Raw genomic sequence first — 19845 nt, 5'->3', positions numbered from 1 at the left:
CCTCCTCCGCCGGAGGACCAAACCCCGCCCCCTCCCCTCTGTACCGATATATACGTGGAATACAGGGTCCACATACTCACATAGGCAATAAGGCGCCACATGGTGGAATACAGGGGCCATGCGGGTACCTTTGGAGGTAGAAAAGTATTACAGGGGCCACACGGGTACCTTTGGAGCTAGAAAAGTATTATAGGGGGCCACACAGGTGATGCAGGGGCAACATATGTAGTACAGGGGCCACACAGGCATAATATATGAGCTGCAAAGGTAATATAAGGTTCTACACAGGTGATATGAGGGCCACACAGGTACAGTAGTACAGGGGCCACACAGATAATATAGGAACTACACAGGTAATATAGAAAGGGGCCACACAGGTAATATAAGGGCTAGACATGTAATTTGGGGACTACATAGGCAACATAGGGGCCACACAGGTCATTTAAGGGCTACACAGGCATTATAGGGGCCACACAGATAACGTAGGAACCACATATGTAACATAAGGGCCACACGTGTGATATAGCAGCCACGTAAGTAATATAAGGGCCACACGTATGATATAGCAGCCACACAGGTAGTCTAAGGGCCACACAGATAATATAGGGGTCACACGTGTCATATAGCAGCCACACAATATAGCGGCCATACATGCAATACAAGGGCTACATAGGTAATATAGGGGCCACATAGGGCATATAGGGGCTACATAGGCAATAGAGAGGCCATAGAGGGACCACACAGGCAATACAGGTGCAACAGACAATCATAGCAATAAAAGGGCCATGCGGACATTAGAGGGGCCACACTCTGGCACTATATTGGACACACAGCCGGTTGTGGGGTCCACATATCCTGAGATGGTGCAATCACCTGCTAGTCACAGTGCAGCCCCTGACCTCAGCATAGCAGTGTGGAGGGTGTGATTAGGGAGCAGACAGTATGAGTACAGGAGACCAGTCAGTGTACATTGGGGGAGGGGTGACCTTTTCAGAACAAGAATCCCAATATCACACATCCCCTGTCCTCACATGCCATGTCTGCATTCATTTTCCATTTTGCATCAGTGATCCTGCCAGTAACACACTTCCTGTACTAGGGTGACAGCACTCACTGTACTGTATGTATGGAGGAGCGTTGTCACCCTAGGATAGGACTACAGAGCACCCCCCCCCCCCCTCTTCTTATGTTTATAACATGGCGGTAGCTATTCTGTCCCAATTATATGTAGGTTGCCTTTCTCCAATGTACGCTGACATCTAGTGGTGGTGTAGAGCCACTACAACTTCACTTTACAAGTTTACAATGTGGTTTTGGTTCCTCCCTCCTGTTTAGCGCCAGTTAGTCCCTCCCTGATTCTTTCATGTTACCTCAGTCATTAACTGGGTTTGGGGACACCATTGCCTTCTTACACTTCAATGACAGTATTTGGGGACACCATTGTCTTCTTACACTTCAGTGATGGGGTTTGGGGACATTAGTGTCATCTTACACTTCAGTGACGGGGTTTGGGGACATCATTGTCTTCTTACACTTCAGTGATGGGATTTGGGGACACCATTGTTTAAGCCCTTGTACACACGGTCGGAGATTCTGACAACCAAATCCGTCGGAGTAATTCCGACTGATTAATTCCGGAAGAGGTCCGGAAGTGATGTTGCATACACACGGTCGGACTAAGTTGTCGGAAAATCCGATTGTACATAACATGATGACGTTATTTCGTTACGACGGGACTACGTTCAGGCTAGTAGCCAATAGCTTTGGTCTAGGAATTTGATCTGAGCATGTGTGGCACTTTGAACGTCGGAGTAGGCTACACATGATCGGAGTATGTCCGATCGGAGCATTTTGTCTGAAAATTTTACCGGCAAGTTGGAAAACTGGGTCCGTCGGATATTCCGATGGAAACAGTACGATGCAAACCACACACAGTCGGGAATATCCGACCAAACTCTCCAATAGGAAACATTCCGTCTGAATCTCCGACTGTGTGTACAAGGGCTTAGACTTCAGTGATGGGGTTTGGTGACATCATTGTCTTCTTACACTTGAGTGACGGGGTTTGGGGACATTATTGTCTTCTTACACTTCAATGACAGGATTTGGGGACACCATTGTCTTCTTACACTTCAGTGACGGGGTTTGGGGACACCATTGTCTTCTTACACTTCAGTGACGGGGTTTGGGGACACCATTGTCTTCTTACACTTCAGTGACAGAGTTTGGGGACACCATTGTCTTCTTACACTTGACTGATGGGGTTTTGGGACACCATTGTCTTCTTACACTTCAATGACAGTATTTGGGGACACCATTGTCTTCTTACACTTCATTGACAAGGTTTGGGGACATCATTCTCTTCTTACACTTCAATGATGGGGTTTGGGGACATCATTGTCTTCTTACACTTCAGTGGTGGGATTCGGGGACATTATAGTCTTCTTACACTTCAATGATGGGGTTTGGTGACATCATTGTCTTCTTACACTTCAGTGACGGGGTTTGGGGACACCATTGTCTTCTTACAGTTCAGTGGTGGGATTCGGGGACATTATTGTCTTCTTACACTTCAATGATGGGGTTTGGTGACATCATTGTCTTCTTACACTTCAGTGATGGGGTTTGGGGACATTATTGTCTTCTTACACTTAAATGACAGGATTTGGGGATACCATTGTCTTCTTACACTTCAGTGATGGGATTTGGGGACACCATTGTCTTCTTACACTTCAGTGATGGGGTTTGGTGATATCATTGTCTTCTTACACTTGAGTGACGGGGTTTTGGGACACCATTGTCTTCTTACACTTCAAAGACAGTATTTGGGGACACCATTGTCTTCTTACACTTCAGTGACAAGGTTTGGGGACATCATTCTCTTCTTACACTTCAATGACAGGATTTGGGGACATTATTGTCTTCTTACACTTCAATGATGGGGTTTGGGGACATCATTGTCTTCTTACACTTCAGTGACAGGGTTTGGGGACACCATTGTCTTCTTACAGTTCAGTGGTGGGATTCGGGGACATTATTGTCTTCTTACACTTCAATGATGGGGTTTGGTGACGTTATTGTCTTCTTACACTTCAGTGACGGGGTTTGGGGACACCATTCTCTTCTTAAACTTCAGTGACAGGGTTTGGTGACATCATTGTCTTCTTACACTTCAGTGATGGGGTTTGGTGACATCATTGTCTTCTTACACTTGAGTGACGGGGTTTGGGGACATTATTGTCTTCTTACACTTCAATGACAGGATTTGGGGACACCATTGTCTTCTTACACTTCAGTGATGGGATTTGTGGACACCATTGTCTTCTTACACTTCAGTGACAAGGTTTGGGGACATCATTGTCTTCTTACACTTCAATGATGGGGTTTGGGGACATCATTGTCTTCTTACACTTCAGTGATGGGGTTTGGGGACACCATGTCTTCTTACATTTCAGTGGTGGGATTCGGGGACATTATTGTTTTCTTACACTTCAATGATGGGGTTTGGTGACATCATTGTCTTCTTACACTTGAGTGACGGGGTTTGGGGACATTATTGTCTTCTTACACTTCAATGACAGGATTTGGGGACATTATTGTCTTCTTACACTTCAGTGACGGGGTTTGGGGACACCATTGTCTTCTTACACTTGAGTGGTGGGATTCGGGGACATTATTGTCTTCTTACACTTCAATGATGGGGTTTGGGGACATCATTGTCTTCTTACACTTCAGTGATGGGGTTTGGGGACACCATTTGTCTTCTTACACTTCAGTGACGGAATTTGGGGACATCATTGTCTTCTTACACTTCAGAAGCCTGGAAAATACTGTACTGATATCAAGTAAAAATGGGTTGGGTTCAGCTTCTGCGTCTCATTGAAGAGTGAAGATGGTTCTATGGAGGCAGAACAATAGCAATGCACTGGGACCCCTAGACATGTGCGTTTCAATTCCTCATTAGGACGAAAATTTAATTTTTTTTCGAATCCTCCGGACCAATGAATATATGAAACGAATGGCAAAAGAGAATTGAGTCCACATAATACAGGGGGCCACACTGACAACTCAGGGGCCACACTGACATCTCAGGGGTCACACTGACATCTCAGGGGCCACACAGGTAATACAGGGGTCACACAGGTAATGCATGATCCACACTGACAATACAGGGTGCACACAGGTAATACAGGGGCCACACAGGTAATATAGGGGTCACACAGGTAATGCAGGATCCACACTGACAATACAGGGTGCACACAGGTAATACAGGGGTCACACTGACAACACAGGGGCCACACAGGTAATGCAGGATCCACACTGACAATACAGGGTCCACATTGACAATACAGGGTCCACACTGAGAACTTAGGGGCCACACTGACAATACAGGGGCCACACTGACAACACAGGGAACACACATGTAATAGAGGGGTCTCACTGGTAATACAGTGTCCACACAGGTAATACAGGGTCCATACAGACAATACAAGGTCCACACAAAAAATACAGGGGCCATACAGGTAATAAAGGGGCCACACTGACAATTTAGGGACCACACATGTAATATAGGGGGCCACACAGACAACCCAGGGGCCACACTGGCAACCCAGGGGCCACACTGACAATACAGGGGCCACACTGACAACACAGGGGCCACACATGTAATAGAGGGGTCTCACTGGTAATACAGTGTCCACACAGGTTATACAGGGTCCATACAGACAATACAAGGTCCACACAGACAATACAGGGGCCATACAGGTAATAAAGGGGCCACACTGACAAAACAGGGGCCACACTGACAATATAGGGGCCACACTGACAATTTAGGGACCACACATGTAATATAGGGGACCACACTGACAATACAGGGGCCACACTGACAATACAGGGGCCACACGGATAACACAGGGGCCACACAGCTAATATTGGGGTCTATGATGGAGGTACAAGGTGGCCCTATAGCTCCGCCCAGTGCTGCTCGTCTTTTAAGGGCCCATTTACATTTTTGCATTAAGGAAATCCATTGAAATAAATGAGCTGCCAGCGTATCCTGAGTGCCCGAAATCAGATTATTTAGGACACACCCTGCAGCGCTCAGTTTGGGCACACATGGCGGCACACTGTTCATTGCATTGCCACAATGCAGGCGTGTAAATGTGCCCTTTCCCAGTTACATGAGTGAAAAGCAGCATCATGACCCCTGTCCAATCACAGGCTGGGGGAGGTGAGGTTGGTGACCAGGCTGTTTTTCTTTTTAATTGCAGAAAAGTGAAGTCACCCACCTGGCTGTGCTGTCTGGCAGGACTGCCTGAATCAGAAGACTGGCTGAACAGAGCTGCAAATCCATCGGCAGGTAGGACGGTCCATGTGTTTGTATGTTGGCTCTGTATTAGGCAGGATGGTCGGAGTTCTGCTTTAGGATGGGCTCATGCTGGCACGGTGACAGGTTCACTTTAAAATGACAACAAAGTAGATAGCGGTCACCTACCACCACATTCATATTTCCATTGAAGAAGCCAATCCTACTGGTGGGCCAATGGAAATGCTTGGTGCGGGTAAGCTTCATTCGGGGCTTGTTTGGGACCTGTGGACTTTTTTCACTTTAAAGTGGACCTGTCTTGTGTCCATGATGATAATGATGGTGATGGTGGTGATGGTGATGATGGTGTGTTAGGATGTCATCTCTATGGGGAATACAGGGATGCTGAACACACCACAGACTAATGATGGAGGGCTTGTTATGCAGTATTCAGGCCACCAGGGGGCAGCAGTGCCCACAGTACACCCAGCAGCACTGCGCTCTGTTTGGTGGCGGGATTCAGTGTAACAAATGTTACGGCTCACATGACACAAACAAATCAATCTTTATTTTAAATAGTTCAGCGGCCTTTTCAAACATTTTAGTTCTGTAATTGAATCGAAACGGCTTGAAGTCCAATCAAAATTTTCAGTTGAAATCCGTTAAATACGTTCCAGGGGCATCAAGACAAAAAAAAAAGTGCGCAGAATCGAACCTTTGGTTTTCTTTAGAAAGCAGCCACAGCCTGAGAAGAAAAGCCTGTCCCAAGAAGGACCCTTAGGCTGGGTTCACACTGCTGCGGGGGGAGATCCGGATGTGATTCGCACCGCAAATCACATCCGATCTCCGTAGCGATGCGAGTACAGCCATACAGATAGTATGGCTGAATTCGCATCGCTCCCGCAGCAAACTCGCACGGGACCCTTTTTTTGGTCCGCAACAGAATCGGATCGCATGGGGGTTCACACCATGCGATCCGATTCCTGTGCGAGTCGGCAGATCGCACTGCGATATGCGGACGGATCTGGGGGTGTCATTAACATATCATTGACACTCCCAGCCGTCCGCATAGGGCAGTGTGAACTGCCGGCGGGAGTAATGCGATGCGGGAAAACGCCGCGGATTCGCGGCGTTCCCGCATCGCAGCGGTGTGAACCCGGCCTTACTCTCAGTGTGGAAGCAGTGGCCTCTCTGCAGAGATCCAACGCACCCTCTGATAAGTCAGAGTCAGAACTAGCAGGGGAGTAACGCAAACGAGTTTCACACATAAATTGTGCTTTCTCAAGGCGGGGGGGGGGGGGGGTGATGGACCTCTGCAGAGGGACCGATGTTTCCATGCAGGTCCTTCTCTACAGCATGGTGGCAAGGGACAGGCTTTTCTGCTCAGGTCTAACGTGTTCTCTGATGAATCAGAGCTAGTACTCTCCAAATCAAAGCTCGTGCTCCCTGGTTATTGTACATTTCTAATTCAGGGCGGTATGTTGGACCTCTGCACAGGGACCACTGCTTCCACACAGGTCCTTCTCTATGGCATGCTGGCAAGGGACAGGCTTTGCTGCTCAGGTCAAAACACCCTTTGGTTAGAACTCTTCACAGCAAAGCTCATTTCACCCTGATTATTAGGTACCTCTAACTCTGATTTAACATGGGTGTATTGGACCGCTGCAGAGGGGCTGCTCTTTCCACACAAGTCTTTTTCTACAGCTTGCTGGCAAGGAACAGGCTTTTTTTCTCAGGTCAAACACATCCTCTGATGAGTCAGAGCTAGAACTCTTCAAAGTAAAGCTTGTGCTCTCTGACTATTGTATATTTCTAACTCAGGGGGGCATGTTGGACCTCTGCAGAGGGACCACTGCTTCCACACTGGTCCTCCTCTGCAGCATGCTGACAAGAGACAGACTTTTCTGCTCCGGTCAACACATTCTCTGGCTAGAACACTTCAAAGCAAAGCTCATTCACCCTGATTATTAGGGATCTCTAACTCTGATTCAACATGAGTGTGTTGGACCTCTGCAGAGGGGCCGCTCTTTCTACGCAAGTCTTTTTCTACAGCTTGCTGGCAAGGCACAGGCTTTTTTGCTCAGGACCAACACATCCTCTGATGAGTCAGAGCTAGAACTCTTCAAAGCAAAGCTTGTGCTCACTGGTTATTGTACATTTCTAACACGTCGGTCCTCTGCAGAGGGACCACTGCTTCAACGCAGGTCCTTTCTTTACAGCATGGTGGCTAGGCACAGGACTTTCTACTCAGACATTGCCCATCCTGCCCCCCTGCTGAGTCAGAGCTAGAACTCTTTAATTATCAGGCAGCATTACCTTTGCTTATGGGAGAGTTCTAGTTCTTTTACATTGTAGGTGAGTTGGAAAAAAGTCCATCAAGTCCAACCTATGTGTGTGATTATATGTCAGTATTACATTGTATATCCCTGTATGTTGTGGTCGTTCAGGTGCTTATCTAATCGTTTCTTGAAACTATGTCCCCCACTGAGACCACCGCCTCTGGAAGGGAATTCTACATCCTTGCCGCTCTTACAGTAAAGAACCCTCTACGTAGTTTAAGGTTAAACCTCTTTTCTTCTAATCTTAATAAGTGGGCACGTGTCTTGTTAAACTCCCTTCCGTGAAAAAGTTTTATCCCTATTGTGGGGTCACATTTTTACATTTTTACATTTTTCTACATTGAACCTCATTTGCCATGTGGTTGCCCACCCCATTAATTTGTTCAGATCTTTTTGCAAGGTTTCCACATCCTGCGGAGAAGTTATTGCCCTGCTTAGCTTAGTATCGTCCACAAATACAGAGATTGAACTGTTTACCCCATCCTCCAGGTCGTTTATGAACAAATTAAACAGAATTGGTCCCAGCACAGAACCCTGGGGGACCCCACTACCCACCCCTGACCATTCCGAGTACTCCCCATTTATCACCACCCTCTGAACCCGCCTTGTAGCCAGTTTTCGATCCATGTACTCACCCTATGGTCCATGCCAATGCACCTCACTTTGCACAGTAAACATTTATGGAGAACTGTGTCAAATGCTTTTGCAAAATCCAGATACCCCACGTCTACGGGACTTCCTTTATCTAGATTGCAACTCGCTTCCCCATAGGTTAATAGATTGGTTTGGCAAGAACGATTCTTCATGAATCCATGCTGATTACTGCTAATGATACCGTTCTCATTACTAAAATCTTGCATATAGTCCCTTATCATCCCCTCCAAGAGTTTACATACTATTGATGTTAGACTAACTGGTCTGTAATTCCCAGGGATGTATTTTGGGCCCTTTTTAAATATTGGTGCTACATTGGCTTTTCTCCAATCAGCTGGTACCATTCCAGTCAGTAGACTGTCAGTAAAAATTAGGAACAATGGTCTGGCAATTACTTGACTGAGTTCCCTAAGTACCCTTGAGTGCAAGCCATCCGGTCCCGGTGATTTATTAATGTTAATTTTCCCATATCTAATTTTAACCCCTTCCCGCCGAGCGTACGCATATCTGCGTACTCGGCTTCCGGGGGGTATACCGGGATGATGCCCGCACCTGCAGGCATCATCCCGGTACCGTCTTTTACAGCGGACGATTGGCTTTCCAGCCATAACAACCGATGCGGCTAAAAGCCGCTCGGCTGTTATGCCGGAGGAGCGGGAGGGGACGTCCCCCCCTCCCGCCGCCTCCCGCCGCTGTTACCGGTGCTCCCGCTCGATCGGGAGCACCGATTCTTGCTGTGATGCCTCCGGCCGCTGGGGAGGAACTGGAACGAAGCCGTAATCGGCTTCGTTCCAGTCTCCTCATAGTAAACACGGAAGCGACGTCATGACGTCACTTCCCGTTTACTCGGCTGCCAATGGCGCCGGTTTTAAAAAAATATCCGGTATTCAGAATCGCCGTTTTCGGCGATCTGAATACACTGAAGTGTAAAGGAGGGGTGGGGGGTCTTTTAGACCCCCGATCCCTCCATAAAGAGTACCTGTCACCACCTATTACTGTCACAAGGGATGTTTACATTCCTTGTGACAGCAATAAAAGTGATCAAAATTATTATTATTATTTTTTTTTAAACAATTTAGTAATTTTAAAATAAATAAAATAAATAAAAAAATTTTAAAGCGCCCGCCGTCCCCGCGAGCTCGCAAAGCAAAGAAAACGCATACGGAAGTCGCGCCCGCGTATGTAAACGGTGTTTAAATCACACATGTGAGGTATCGCCGCGATCGTCAGAGCGAGAGCAATAATTCTAGCACTAGAACTCCTCTGTAACGCTAACCTGGTAACCGTAAAAAATGTTTAAAGCGTCGCCTATTGAGATTTTTAGGTACCGTACTTTGTCGTCAATCCACAAGTGCGTGCAATTATAAAGTGTGACATGTTTGGTATCTATTTACTCGGCGTAACATTATCTTTCACATTATGCAAAAAAAATGGGATAATTTTACTGTTTTGTTTTTTTAAAATTCATGAAAGTGTACCTTTTCCCAAAAAGTTGCATTTAAAACACCGCTGCGCAAATACCGTGTGACATAAAATATTGCAACAATCGCCGTTTTATTCTCTAGAGTCTCTGTTAAAAAAATATATATAATTTTTGGGGGTTCCAAGTAATTTTCTAGTAGAAAATATGGATTTTAACTTGTAAACACCAAATTCCAAAAATAGGCTTAGTCATGAAAGGGTTAATTCTGTCCTCTGTTAACCATGGAGGTGTTTCCTGTGATGTGTCATGAGCATAAATACTGCAGTTTTGGTTACTGAAGCCCCCCCAATTCCCTCGTGAAGACTGAGGAGAAGAATACATTTAATACCATCACCATCTCCCCATCCTTTGTAACCAGAGTCCCTTCCTCATTCTTTATGGGGCCAATATGGTCTGTCCTCATTTTTTTACTGTTGACATACTTAAAGAATTTTTGGGGATTTTTTTTAAACTCTCCTCCGCTATGTGTCTTTTGTATTCTATCTTAGCCACCCTAATTGCACCCTTACATTTCTTGTTGCATTCTTTGTAAAGTTGGCTTGCTGCTGATGATGCCTTAATCCTGTATTTTTTGAAGGCCTTTTCCTTTGCTTTTATATGCATTTTTACATTGGAGTTAAGCCATCCAGGACTTTTGTTCACTTTTTTAAATTTATTTCCCAATGGGATGCATTGGCTAATGCCTTTATTTAATATGCTCTTAAAGCAAACCCATCTCTCCTCCGTGTTCTTTGTTCCTAAAATTGTATCCCAGTTGATGCTTCTAGCAAGGTTCGTAGTTTAGGCAAGTTGGCTGTTTTGGAATTCAGTGTCTTTGTATTCCCCTTATGTTTCCTATTTGTATGATTTATACTGAAGCCAATTGACCTGTGATCGCTGTTTCCTAAACTGCCCCTTATTTCCACATCTGTGGAAAGGTCTGTATTGTTGGTAATCGGTAGGACTAGTAATGCTTTATTTCTAGTTGGTGCGTCTACCATCTGACCCATAAAATTGCCCTGCAAGACATTAGGAACTGGCGAGCCTCAGATCAATGTGTGGTTCCCTTCGCCCAGTCTGTCTGGATAATTAAAATCCCCCATTATGATAACACTTCCCATCCTTGCTGCTAATCCAACTTGTGATAGGAGATCTTTCTCCCCCTCCTCCCTCAGGTTAGGGAGCCTATAACATTCCCCCTAGTATTATTTTTCCCTTAGCTTCATCCCTTTGGAGCTCTACCCATAAGGATTCCACCTAGTTCTGACTCGGCAAAGGGTGTGTTGGTCCTTAGCAGAGAGACCACTGCTTCCAAACAGGAAGTAGGTTGAATGATGTCGCCCCCACCCCGGAAATGTTCTGTGGGAGGGAGGGGGCAGCACCAGACTTATTTTGATGCATACTGAACAGTTTATTTTATATCCTAGAGTTCTGCTTTAACAACTGCTGAGATAAGCTCATTCATTCAGCTTTACTGGTTACACAGAAGGAGGGGTGCACAGTCACTGTATAGCTACTAAGCTGGAAGCAGAACCCGCATATGTAATACACAAACACCCATCCCTATTTTTTAATACATGTAGTGTGTGTATGAATGTGACTTGGTACCAGCCTTTAGCTGGAGTGTGAGAGGGAGAAGCAGCACAAGGAGCCAATCAGTTCATGTTCTAGCAAAGGGCTTGTTAATAGGAGAAAAGGGCAGAGAGACAAGCTGATCACTGTGCAGCTTCTCCTTTCACTGTCCAGTCACAGGTTGGGGGCTGGCCCCGGGACAACCTGCGCCGGGAAGTGACTTGAATGATGCTGACTGAGGACATCTAGTGGCAGAAAAGAAGCACTGCTTCAGACAGTTTGTATTTTCTTTTACCAGGTTATTCCTTTATTTTTATTTTATTTTTATTTTTGGACTTAATGTCTGCTTTATGTTACATCTGTACCTAGAATACAGCGGACAGCCCGGAGCTCCCCGGTGAAGCTGGCTATGTACAAATCCATTCAAATACAAATGGAGGCATCTGCCTATACTATAAGCAGCTACCACCCAGCAGACTTCTCACGTATTTTTTTTTTTTCCGCTCAGCTAATTTATTTTCCCCCCCGATGTATGGAAACCACATGAAAACGCGGGAGCAGAGCCGGCTTTACTGCCAGGAATAGATAAAAAGAAAGGCGGAAAATACCATTATTTCTGGAACAAATGCTGCACAGCTCAGGGTTTATGTTCCTCCAAAGCCAGGGAAATTTTAAGACAGAATCGCATTCCTGTTGCATTTTCTCTGATAACAGAGTGAATGTGGGGTCTGAACAGCTGCCCTTCCCGCGCACAGTCGTAGCTCTAGACATATGGGCGTGTGAAGAGGGCGCTCGTTAATGCTTTCCTAAAGCACCGTGTATCATTACCCATCACCATGTTTTACAAGAAATACAATTCTCTTTTCACCTTTTATATTATTTGTTGCATCCCTGCGCTGCTGATCTTCTGCTGCCTATTTGCAGTCACTTCCTGTCTACATGCTCTCCAGTGATGGCTGCATGCCATTTCTCAGGGCAGGTTTCCTGATGGTGACAACAGTGGACCTTGCCTGTGTAATTTATATGTTAATGGCTACTTGTAGCCTCCATCAGAAGGCTATGTAACAGGGTGACAATGCAGGAGGACAATAAAAGATGGGGACAGGGCATTGCCACCCTATAACAGGAAGTACCTAAACAAGAACCTTCATGGCAGGATCACCAGGGATGTATGAAGCTCACAGTGCGCATGGTTGTACCTTAACTTGCCCAGGTTCAACGGCCATGCCACCCCCAACCACTGGTCTGCACTCACAGCGATGGCCGTATGGCTTTTTTTCAGGACAGGTTTCCTGATGGTGACAACAGGGCACCATACCTGCATCATGTGTGTTGCATCTGCTATTTGTAGTCTCCATTGGAAGCCCGTGTGGCAGGGTGACAACACAGGAGCACCATTGGAAGACAGGAACAAAGGGTTGTCACCCCATAACAGGAAGTGTCTGGACCAGAACCTTCATGGCAGGATCATCAGGAATCATTTCAGGGTTTAATTAGTCTCCATTGGAAGCCCATGTGGCAGAGTGACAACACAGGAGCACCATTTAAAGGCAGGAACAGAGGGTTGCCACCCTATAAGTGCCTGAACAAGAACCTTAATGGCAGAATCACCTGGAATCATTTTAGCGTGTAAGTATTTTCCATTAAAAGCCCGTGTGGCAAGGTGACAACACATGGGCACCACTGGAAAACAGGAAAAGAAGGTTGTCACTTCATAACAGGAAGTGTCTGTACAAGAACCTTAATGGCGAGATCGGCAGGAATCATTTTAGGGTGTAATTAGTCTTCATTGCAAGCCCCTGTGACAAGGAGACAACACAGAAGCACCATTGCAAGACAGGAACAGAGGTTTGTCACCCCATAACAAGAAGTGTCTGTACACGAACCATCATGGCAGGATCACCAGGAATCTTTTCAGGGTATGAGTAGTCTCCATTGGAAGCCCATGTGACAGGATGACTACACAGGAACACCATTACAAGACAGGAACAGAGGGTTGTCACCCCCGTAATAGGAAGTGCCTGCACAAGAACCTTCATGGCAGGATCACCCGGAATCATTGGGTGTGAGTAGTCTCCATTGGAAGCCCATGTGGCAAGGTGAAGACACAGGAGCACCATTGGAAGACAGGAACAGAGGGTTGTCACCCCATAACAGGAAGTGTCTGTACAAGAACCTTCATGGCAGGATCACCAGGAATCTTTTTAGGGTGTGAGTAGTCTCCATTGGAAACCCATGTGGCAGGGTGACAACACAGGAGCACCATTGGAAGACAGGAACAGAGGGTTGTCACCCCATAACAGGAAGTGCCTGAACAAGAACCTTCATGGCAGGATCACCCGAAATCATTGGGTGTGAGTGAGCTCCATTGGAAGTCCATGTGGCAGGGTGACAACAAAGGAGACCCATTGCAAGACAGGAACAAAGTGTTTTCACCCCATAACAAGAAGTGTCTGTACAAGAACCTTCATGGCAGGATCACCAGGAATCATTTTAAGATGTGAGTAGTCTCCATTGGAAACCCATGTGACAGGGTGACAACACAGGAGCACCATTGGAAGACAGGAACAGAGGGTTGTCACCCCATAACAGGAAGTGCCTGAACAAGAACCTTCATGGCAGGATCACCGGGTGTTATTCTAATAAAAGCTGCACATGTAAAAATAAACATCTTTTGAAATGACACGAATGGGTTCAAGCTTATGTGAGATTGTACTGATTGGGTTTACTTCTACTTTAACTCACAGTAACGTCCTCGGTGTCAAAAAGACTGCAGATAACCCGGTACAACTTGTGTAAAGGATTTGTTTGCTCTCTGAGTATCACCTGAGGCCAGTCACTTCACTGGGTATATGGAAGGGTTTCCAACCACTTATGTAAACCCAAACTTCTCTTATTTGCGGCCTTTTGGTCCAGTCTACCATTAGCAGTCCAATAAGTGTAACAAAATGCCCGTTGATCTTGCCAGACACCCAGTGAGCTGGTAACTTCCTGTACTCTTCACCTGTGCTGCTTTGCTATCATTTCTCTCTGTGGACTACAAAACATCTTCCTTCTATGTCATGGAGATAAACAGAGGGAGTGGTATTCTGAAACCTTGATCTAGAGAGTGACAACGCTGTCCCTCCATGGATCCAAAAAAAAGCACTTGTGGGTTCAACCAATCTTGTTTTTTTTGTACAATTCTCCTTTAAGGGGGTGTGGCAAGGGGGTGTGTTCTATGCCTGAATACTTTTGCTGATAGGTGTCCCTCATTCCTCATCTCAGAAAAATTGGGAGGTATTTTTATTCTTGGGCTTTGATATCCTTTAATGCCTGATGCCACACTTCCCAACACTTTGAGATGGGAACAGGGAGACTTATTAGCAAAAGTATGTAGACATAGGACACGCCCCCCTGCCACACCCTCTTAAAGGAGAATCATCCGAAAAATTATTAGACCCACAAGTGTTTTTTTTTTAACCACTACTATTCCTTTTTTATTGGCTTTAGAAATTTAAAAATGCAGCAATTTAGAATTTAATTGAAAGGTTTAGCGCTGAGAAACACTTTTTGATAGATAAAAAGTGCATTTTATATACATCTATATAGATCAGACCAAAATGAGGGACACATGAGGAGGAAAGAGGGACTGAATCACGGACAGTCCCTTGAAATCAGCGACGTTTGGGAGCAAATCTAAAGACCGGTATGCACAACATATTACATTTGCTTCACCTCTATGACTAAGCCCAGGTGGACGGGACGAAACGCATCCGTGGCGTGATCCATGGGGCAGCATCAGCTGAGGCCACCACTTACAGTATGTATTTGATTTATACATACTATATTACATTGTTATTCTTGGGCTTAGATATCCTTTAATGCCTGATGCCACACCTCCCAACATTTTGAGATGGGAACGAGGGAGACTTATTAGCAAAAGTATGTAGGCATAGGACACGCCCCTTACCACACCCTCTTAAAGGAGAATCATCCGAAAAATTATTAGTTAAACCCACAAGTTTTTTTTTTTTTTTTTTTTTAACCACTTCTATTCCTTTATATTGGCTTTGGAAATTTACAAATGCTGCAATTTAGAATTTAAATGAAAGGTTTAGCGCTGGGAAACACTTTTTGATAGATAAAAAGTGCATTTTATATACAACTTTATAGATCAGACCAAAATCAGGGACAAATGAGGAGGAATGAGGGACCGAATCACGGACAGTTCCTTTGAAATCTGACAGTTGGGAGCTATGTGATATACAGGTGCCCACCAGAGGGAGCATTGAAAAATGAAATATGAAACAGCAAACAAGCACCAAACTAAAATCCATAATTACCATCAACTGAACGTTACCGAAAAAAAAGACGCATATTTACTAAAAAATTTACCATTCAAAACCGCAAAAAAAGAAAAAATGTATATCAGTTTTTTAGAGATCATGGGTTATGGCGGAAATATATTTTAGATATCACGGATATTTTTTTAAAGTGGTAAAAGATGTTGGCGACATGAAGGCGTTCACACTGAAGAAAACCTTTTTTTTTTTTTTTAAAGCGTTTTCCCTTTAAGTGCCTGTTGCCCCCCCATGTGTGTGCGGGACCATTGTCAGGCTCTTTTGTTTGTGATTTAGCGTGACACGGCTCCTTTAAGAGGGACCCTGGCCCCTCCCTCCTCCTTGCTATGGTGAGAAATAGAGGTTGGGGGGGAGAAGAGGAGAGACTCGGCATCCATCGTGTGGTCACAGTGTGAGCCCAGCAGCATCTGTCCCCGCTCAGGACTACTGAACATGGTCCACACTGGAGCCTCCTAGTCCCTGGCACAGGTCTCCGTACACCCCCACCCCCCCCAGTGACAGGATGGGATGCTGTTCTGGGAGATGCACCTTGATCCTCCTCTGCACCGTCCAGCTGGTGAGTACAAGAGCGACCCCCCAAAACTGGCATTTCATTTCTGGGGGGTGCGGGGTCATCCCTCTCCATCCCTCTTCATCCCTACAGAACACCTTCCATCCCAGCTCCACATAGAGAGGGGTGACAATTATTCTCATTTTATTTACAGAGAATGAAGCAAGATGAGTGAGACTGCATAGGAGGAGGAAGAGGGGGTTTACCCCCCCCCCCCCCAATTCTTATGCATTTACATTATAGGGAGTGAAGCCAGATGAGTGAGACTGCCTCTTCACTTGGCATTGCTCATGGGGGGGGGGTCTCACTTTAATCACCCCCCAGGTCCCTTTTTAACTTATCTTGCAATGTAGCGAGATGAGTGAGACTGCCCCCCATGCTAGGTATTGCTGATAGGTGAGGGGGTTCTCCCTCTCACCCCCCCCCCCAATTAATTTATGTTACAATGTAGCGAGATTAGTGAGACTCACTTGGCATTGATCATAGGAGGGCGAAGAGGGGTCTCACCGTTATCCCCCCCATTCCTTTAATTTACATTACAGGGAGTGAAGCAAGATGAGTGAGACTGTATAGGACGAGGAAGAGGGGGTTTACTCCCTTATCCCCCCCCCCCCCAATTCCCTATTAATTTGCATTACAGCAAGATGAGTGAGACTGCATAGGACGAGGAAGAGGGGATTACTCCCTTATCCACCCCCCCCCCCCCCCAATTCCCTATTAATCTACATTACAGGGAGTGAAGCAAGATGAGTGAGACTGCATAGGACGAGGAAGAGGGGTTTACTCCCTTATCCTTCCCCCCCAATTCCCTATTAATTTACATTACAGCAAGATGAGTGAGACTGCATAGGACGAGGAAGAGGGGATTACTCCCTTATCCCCCCCCCCCCAATTCCCTATTAATCTACATTACAGGGAGTGAAGCAAGATGAGTGAGACTGCATAGGACGAGGAAGAGGGGATTACTCCCTTATCCACTCCCCCCCCCCCCAATTCCCTGTTAATCTACATTACAGGGAGTGAAGCAAGATGAGTGAGACTGCATAGGACGAGGAAGAGGGGTTTACTCCCTTATCCCCCCCCCAATTCCTTATTTATTTACATTATAGGGAGTGAAGCCAGATGAGTGAGACTGCCTCTTGGGGAGGGGGGATCTCACTTTCTTCACCCCCCCAGGTCCCCTTTTAATTTATCTTGCAATGTAGCAAGACGAGTGAGACTGCCTCCCATGCTAGGTATTGCTGATAGGCGAGGGGGTTCTCGCTCCCACCCCAATTAATTGATGTTACAATGTAGCGAGATTAGTGAGACTCACTTGGCATTGATCACAGGATGAAGAGGGGTCTCACTGTTATCCCCCCCATTCCTTTAATTTACATTACAGGGAGTGAAGCAAGATGAGCGAGACTGCCTTCTGTAGTTGGAATTGCTCATATCAGAGGGAGATCCCCCCTTTTAATACATGGTACACTGTAACAGGTTGAGTGAGACTTCCTCACTTGGCATTGCTCATTGGAGGAGGGCGAGGGTCATTGTTATCCCCCCAATTACTTTTTGAATTCACATTACAGGGAATGACGCAAGATGAGTGAGACTACCTCACTTGGTATTGCTTATAGGGGAATGAAGAAGGGGGGTTTACTCTTAAACCCCCCCCCACCCCCGAATCCTTATTTCATTTACATTGCAGGGAGTGAAGCAAGATGAGGGAGACTCCCTCCTTCGTTTGGCATTGCTTCTAGGAGAGATTTTGCCCTTATCCCCCACATTCCCCTTTTTAAATGTATGTTACATTGTAACAAGATGAGTGAGACTGCTTTACATGACATTGCTCTTAGGAGGAAGGGGGTAGGGGGGGTCTTCTCTTCCCCAGTTCAGTTTTGAATTCACATTACAGGGAATGAAGCAAGATGAGTGAGACTTCACTCACAGGAGAAGGAGGGAATCATTGCTCATAGTGGAGGGAGATCTCACCGCCCCCCTCCCCACCCTATTCCCTTTTTAATTTATGTTACCTTGTAGCAAAATGAGTGAGACTTTTCGCTGTAACCCCCCCCCCCCCCATTCCTGTTTTTGCAGCGAAATGAGTGAGACTGTTGCACTTGGCTGGGGGGGGGGTTGTTCCTGTTATTTCCCCCCATTTATATATTACTAGTACAGATACAATATTTAGATCTGACAATATAAACAGAAATTTACATCCTATGGAGTCACATCTGTCCCTTCCCGAAGGAGCTTACACTCTAATCTCCTCTCCACACATACTGAGCCCCGAGCCGCCCCACCTGCATGTCTGCGGAGGGTGGGAGGAGACCGGTACACACAGCCAGTGTGAGAGTCACACTGAGGGTCCCAGCGCTGCTGACCACCCTACTGCCCCATTCCATTACAGGGACTGGAGCGAGATGAGTGGCGCAGCGCTTGCGAAGTACGGAGGAGAAGGAGACTCCGAAAGTCTCAGAAGATGAACGGCGCCTGCGCACTGAGTCCAGGTGTAAGCCCCACCATCCAAGTGGACATACAGCAGCACATAGTAACAGGGCTCCTCGCCACACTTCGGACACGACCTCGATTCGCTCGGCTATTTTTTATTCTAACTCTATGTCCACTTGGATGGTGGGGCTTCAACCTGGACTCAGTGTGCAGGCGCCGTTCATCTTCGGAGACTTTCCGCGTCTCCTTGTCCTCCGTACTGCGCACGTGCAGACAGTATCCGATGGGGGACAGTATTCGACACATCACCGACACAGTCCTTGGCTTTGTTTACAAAGGTCTGACACAGATCAGCCATTGCTGCAGCCTCTCCTTGCTGACAATGTACAATCTGATGAGTGGAGGAGAGGAGACCGAGGCAATGCCTCCTCCTGGCTGCAGCACACTGATGACTGCAAAACAGCAGGGGGAACTTTTCTGGAGTTTTTAATGACAAACAGTACATTACTTGTTTTATTCATTTTTCTAGTGTTAATATCATGTTGTTGAGTCCTGTGGTATGCCAGGAATGGAGTCATACAGATAATGAAAGGGTCCACTTTAAATCCAAAGATTTGTAGACTGAAGAGTATAAAGGAGCTCTCTGTGTCACAACTCTTGTGATATTATATGAGCCACACATGGAGGGCATAGATTTCATGGCGTCATCTGACTCATAGACTTGCATTGTGATATGGGGAGCAGTAAAGCACAACCACTGTGTAGTGCTGTGAAGCATTAAACAAAGCCTACATATGTAATGAACTAATATGTCGGCATTTGTTATCTTTTTTAGACTGTTTTTTTTGTTTTTGTTTTTAAAGCATTGATAGGACTGTACATCACTTTTAAGGTGCCCACTTTGTGTGCCCCAAATGTGTGTGCAAACCCAGATATTACCTTGTAAAAGTAGCAGTGACATCACCTCTGTGCTGTACATAGCCTGTGCAGAGAGCAGAGCTGAGAGGATCCTGACAGGTCCTCTTTGTGCTTCAATAATGGTTGGGGCTGTCAGATACTTGCCCTGGAATAGTCATCCGCCATCTACCTCCCACACTAAACACACCCACTTTCCCGACAGTCCCACCCAGATCACACCCACTTTCCCGACAGTCCCACCCACATCACACCCACTTTCCTGACAGCCC

General features: G+C 46.1%; 1 protein-coding gene across 3 annotated transcripts in view; it reads left to right on the top strand.

The window, feature by feature from the left end:
• Nucleotides 1-16001: 16001 nt before the first annotated feature.
• The window catches only part of NKAIN4 (sodium/potassium transporting ATPase interacting 4), a 77675-nt gene continuing 73831 nt past the window's right edge, over nt 16002-19845 (top strand). The window contains exon 1 of one of the 3 annotated variants that reach the window (XM_077460350.1): nt 16002-16231. In XM_077460350.1, coding sequence (XP_077316476.1) covers nt 16178-16231 — 54 coding nt within the window. In that variant the 5' untranslated portion in view covers nt 16002-16177. The remainder of the gene's footprint in view (nt 16232-19845) is intronic. The other 2 variants (XM_077460353.1, XM_077460351.1) reach the window with 2 other exon arrangements.

Source organism: Lithobates pipiens, unplaced genomic scaffold (assembly GCF_037356315.1).
Source record: "Lithobates pipiens isolate NorthernLeopardFrog02 unplaced genomic scaffold, aLitPip1_a1.2 Scaffold_28, whole genome shotgun sequence".
Lineage (NCBI taxonomy): Eukaryota > Metazoa > Chordata > Amphibia > Anura > Ranidae > Lithobates > Lithobates pipiens.
This window is presented reverse-complemented; position numbering and strand designations above follow the sequence as displayed.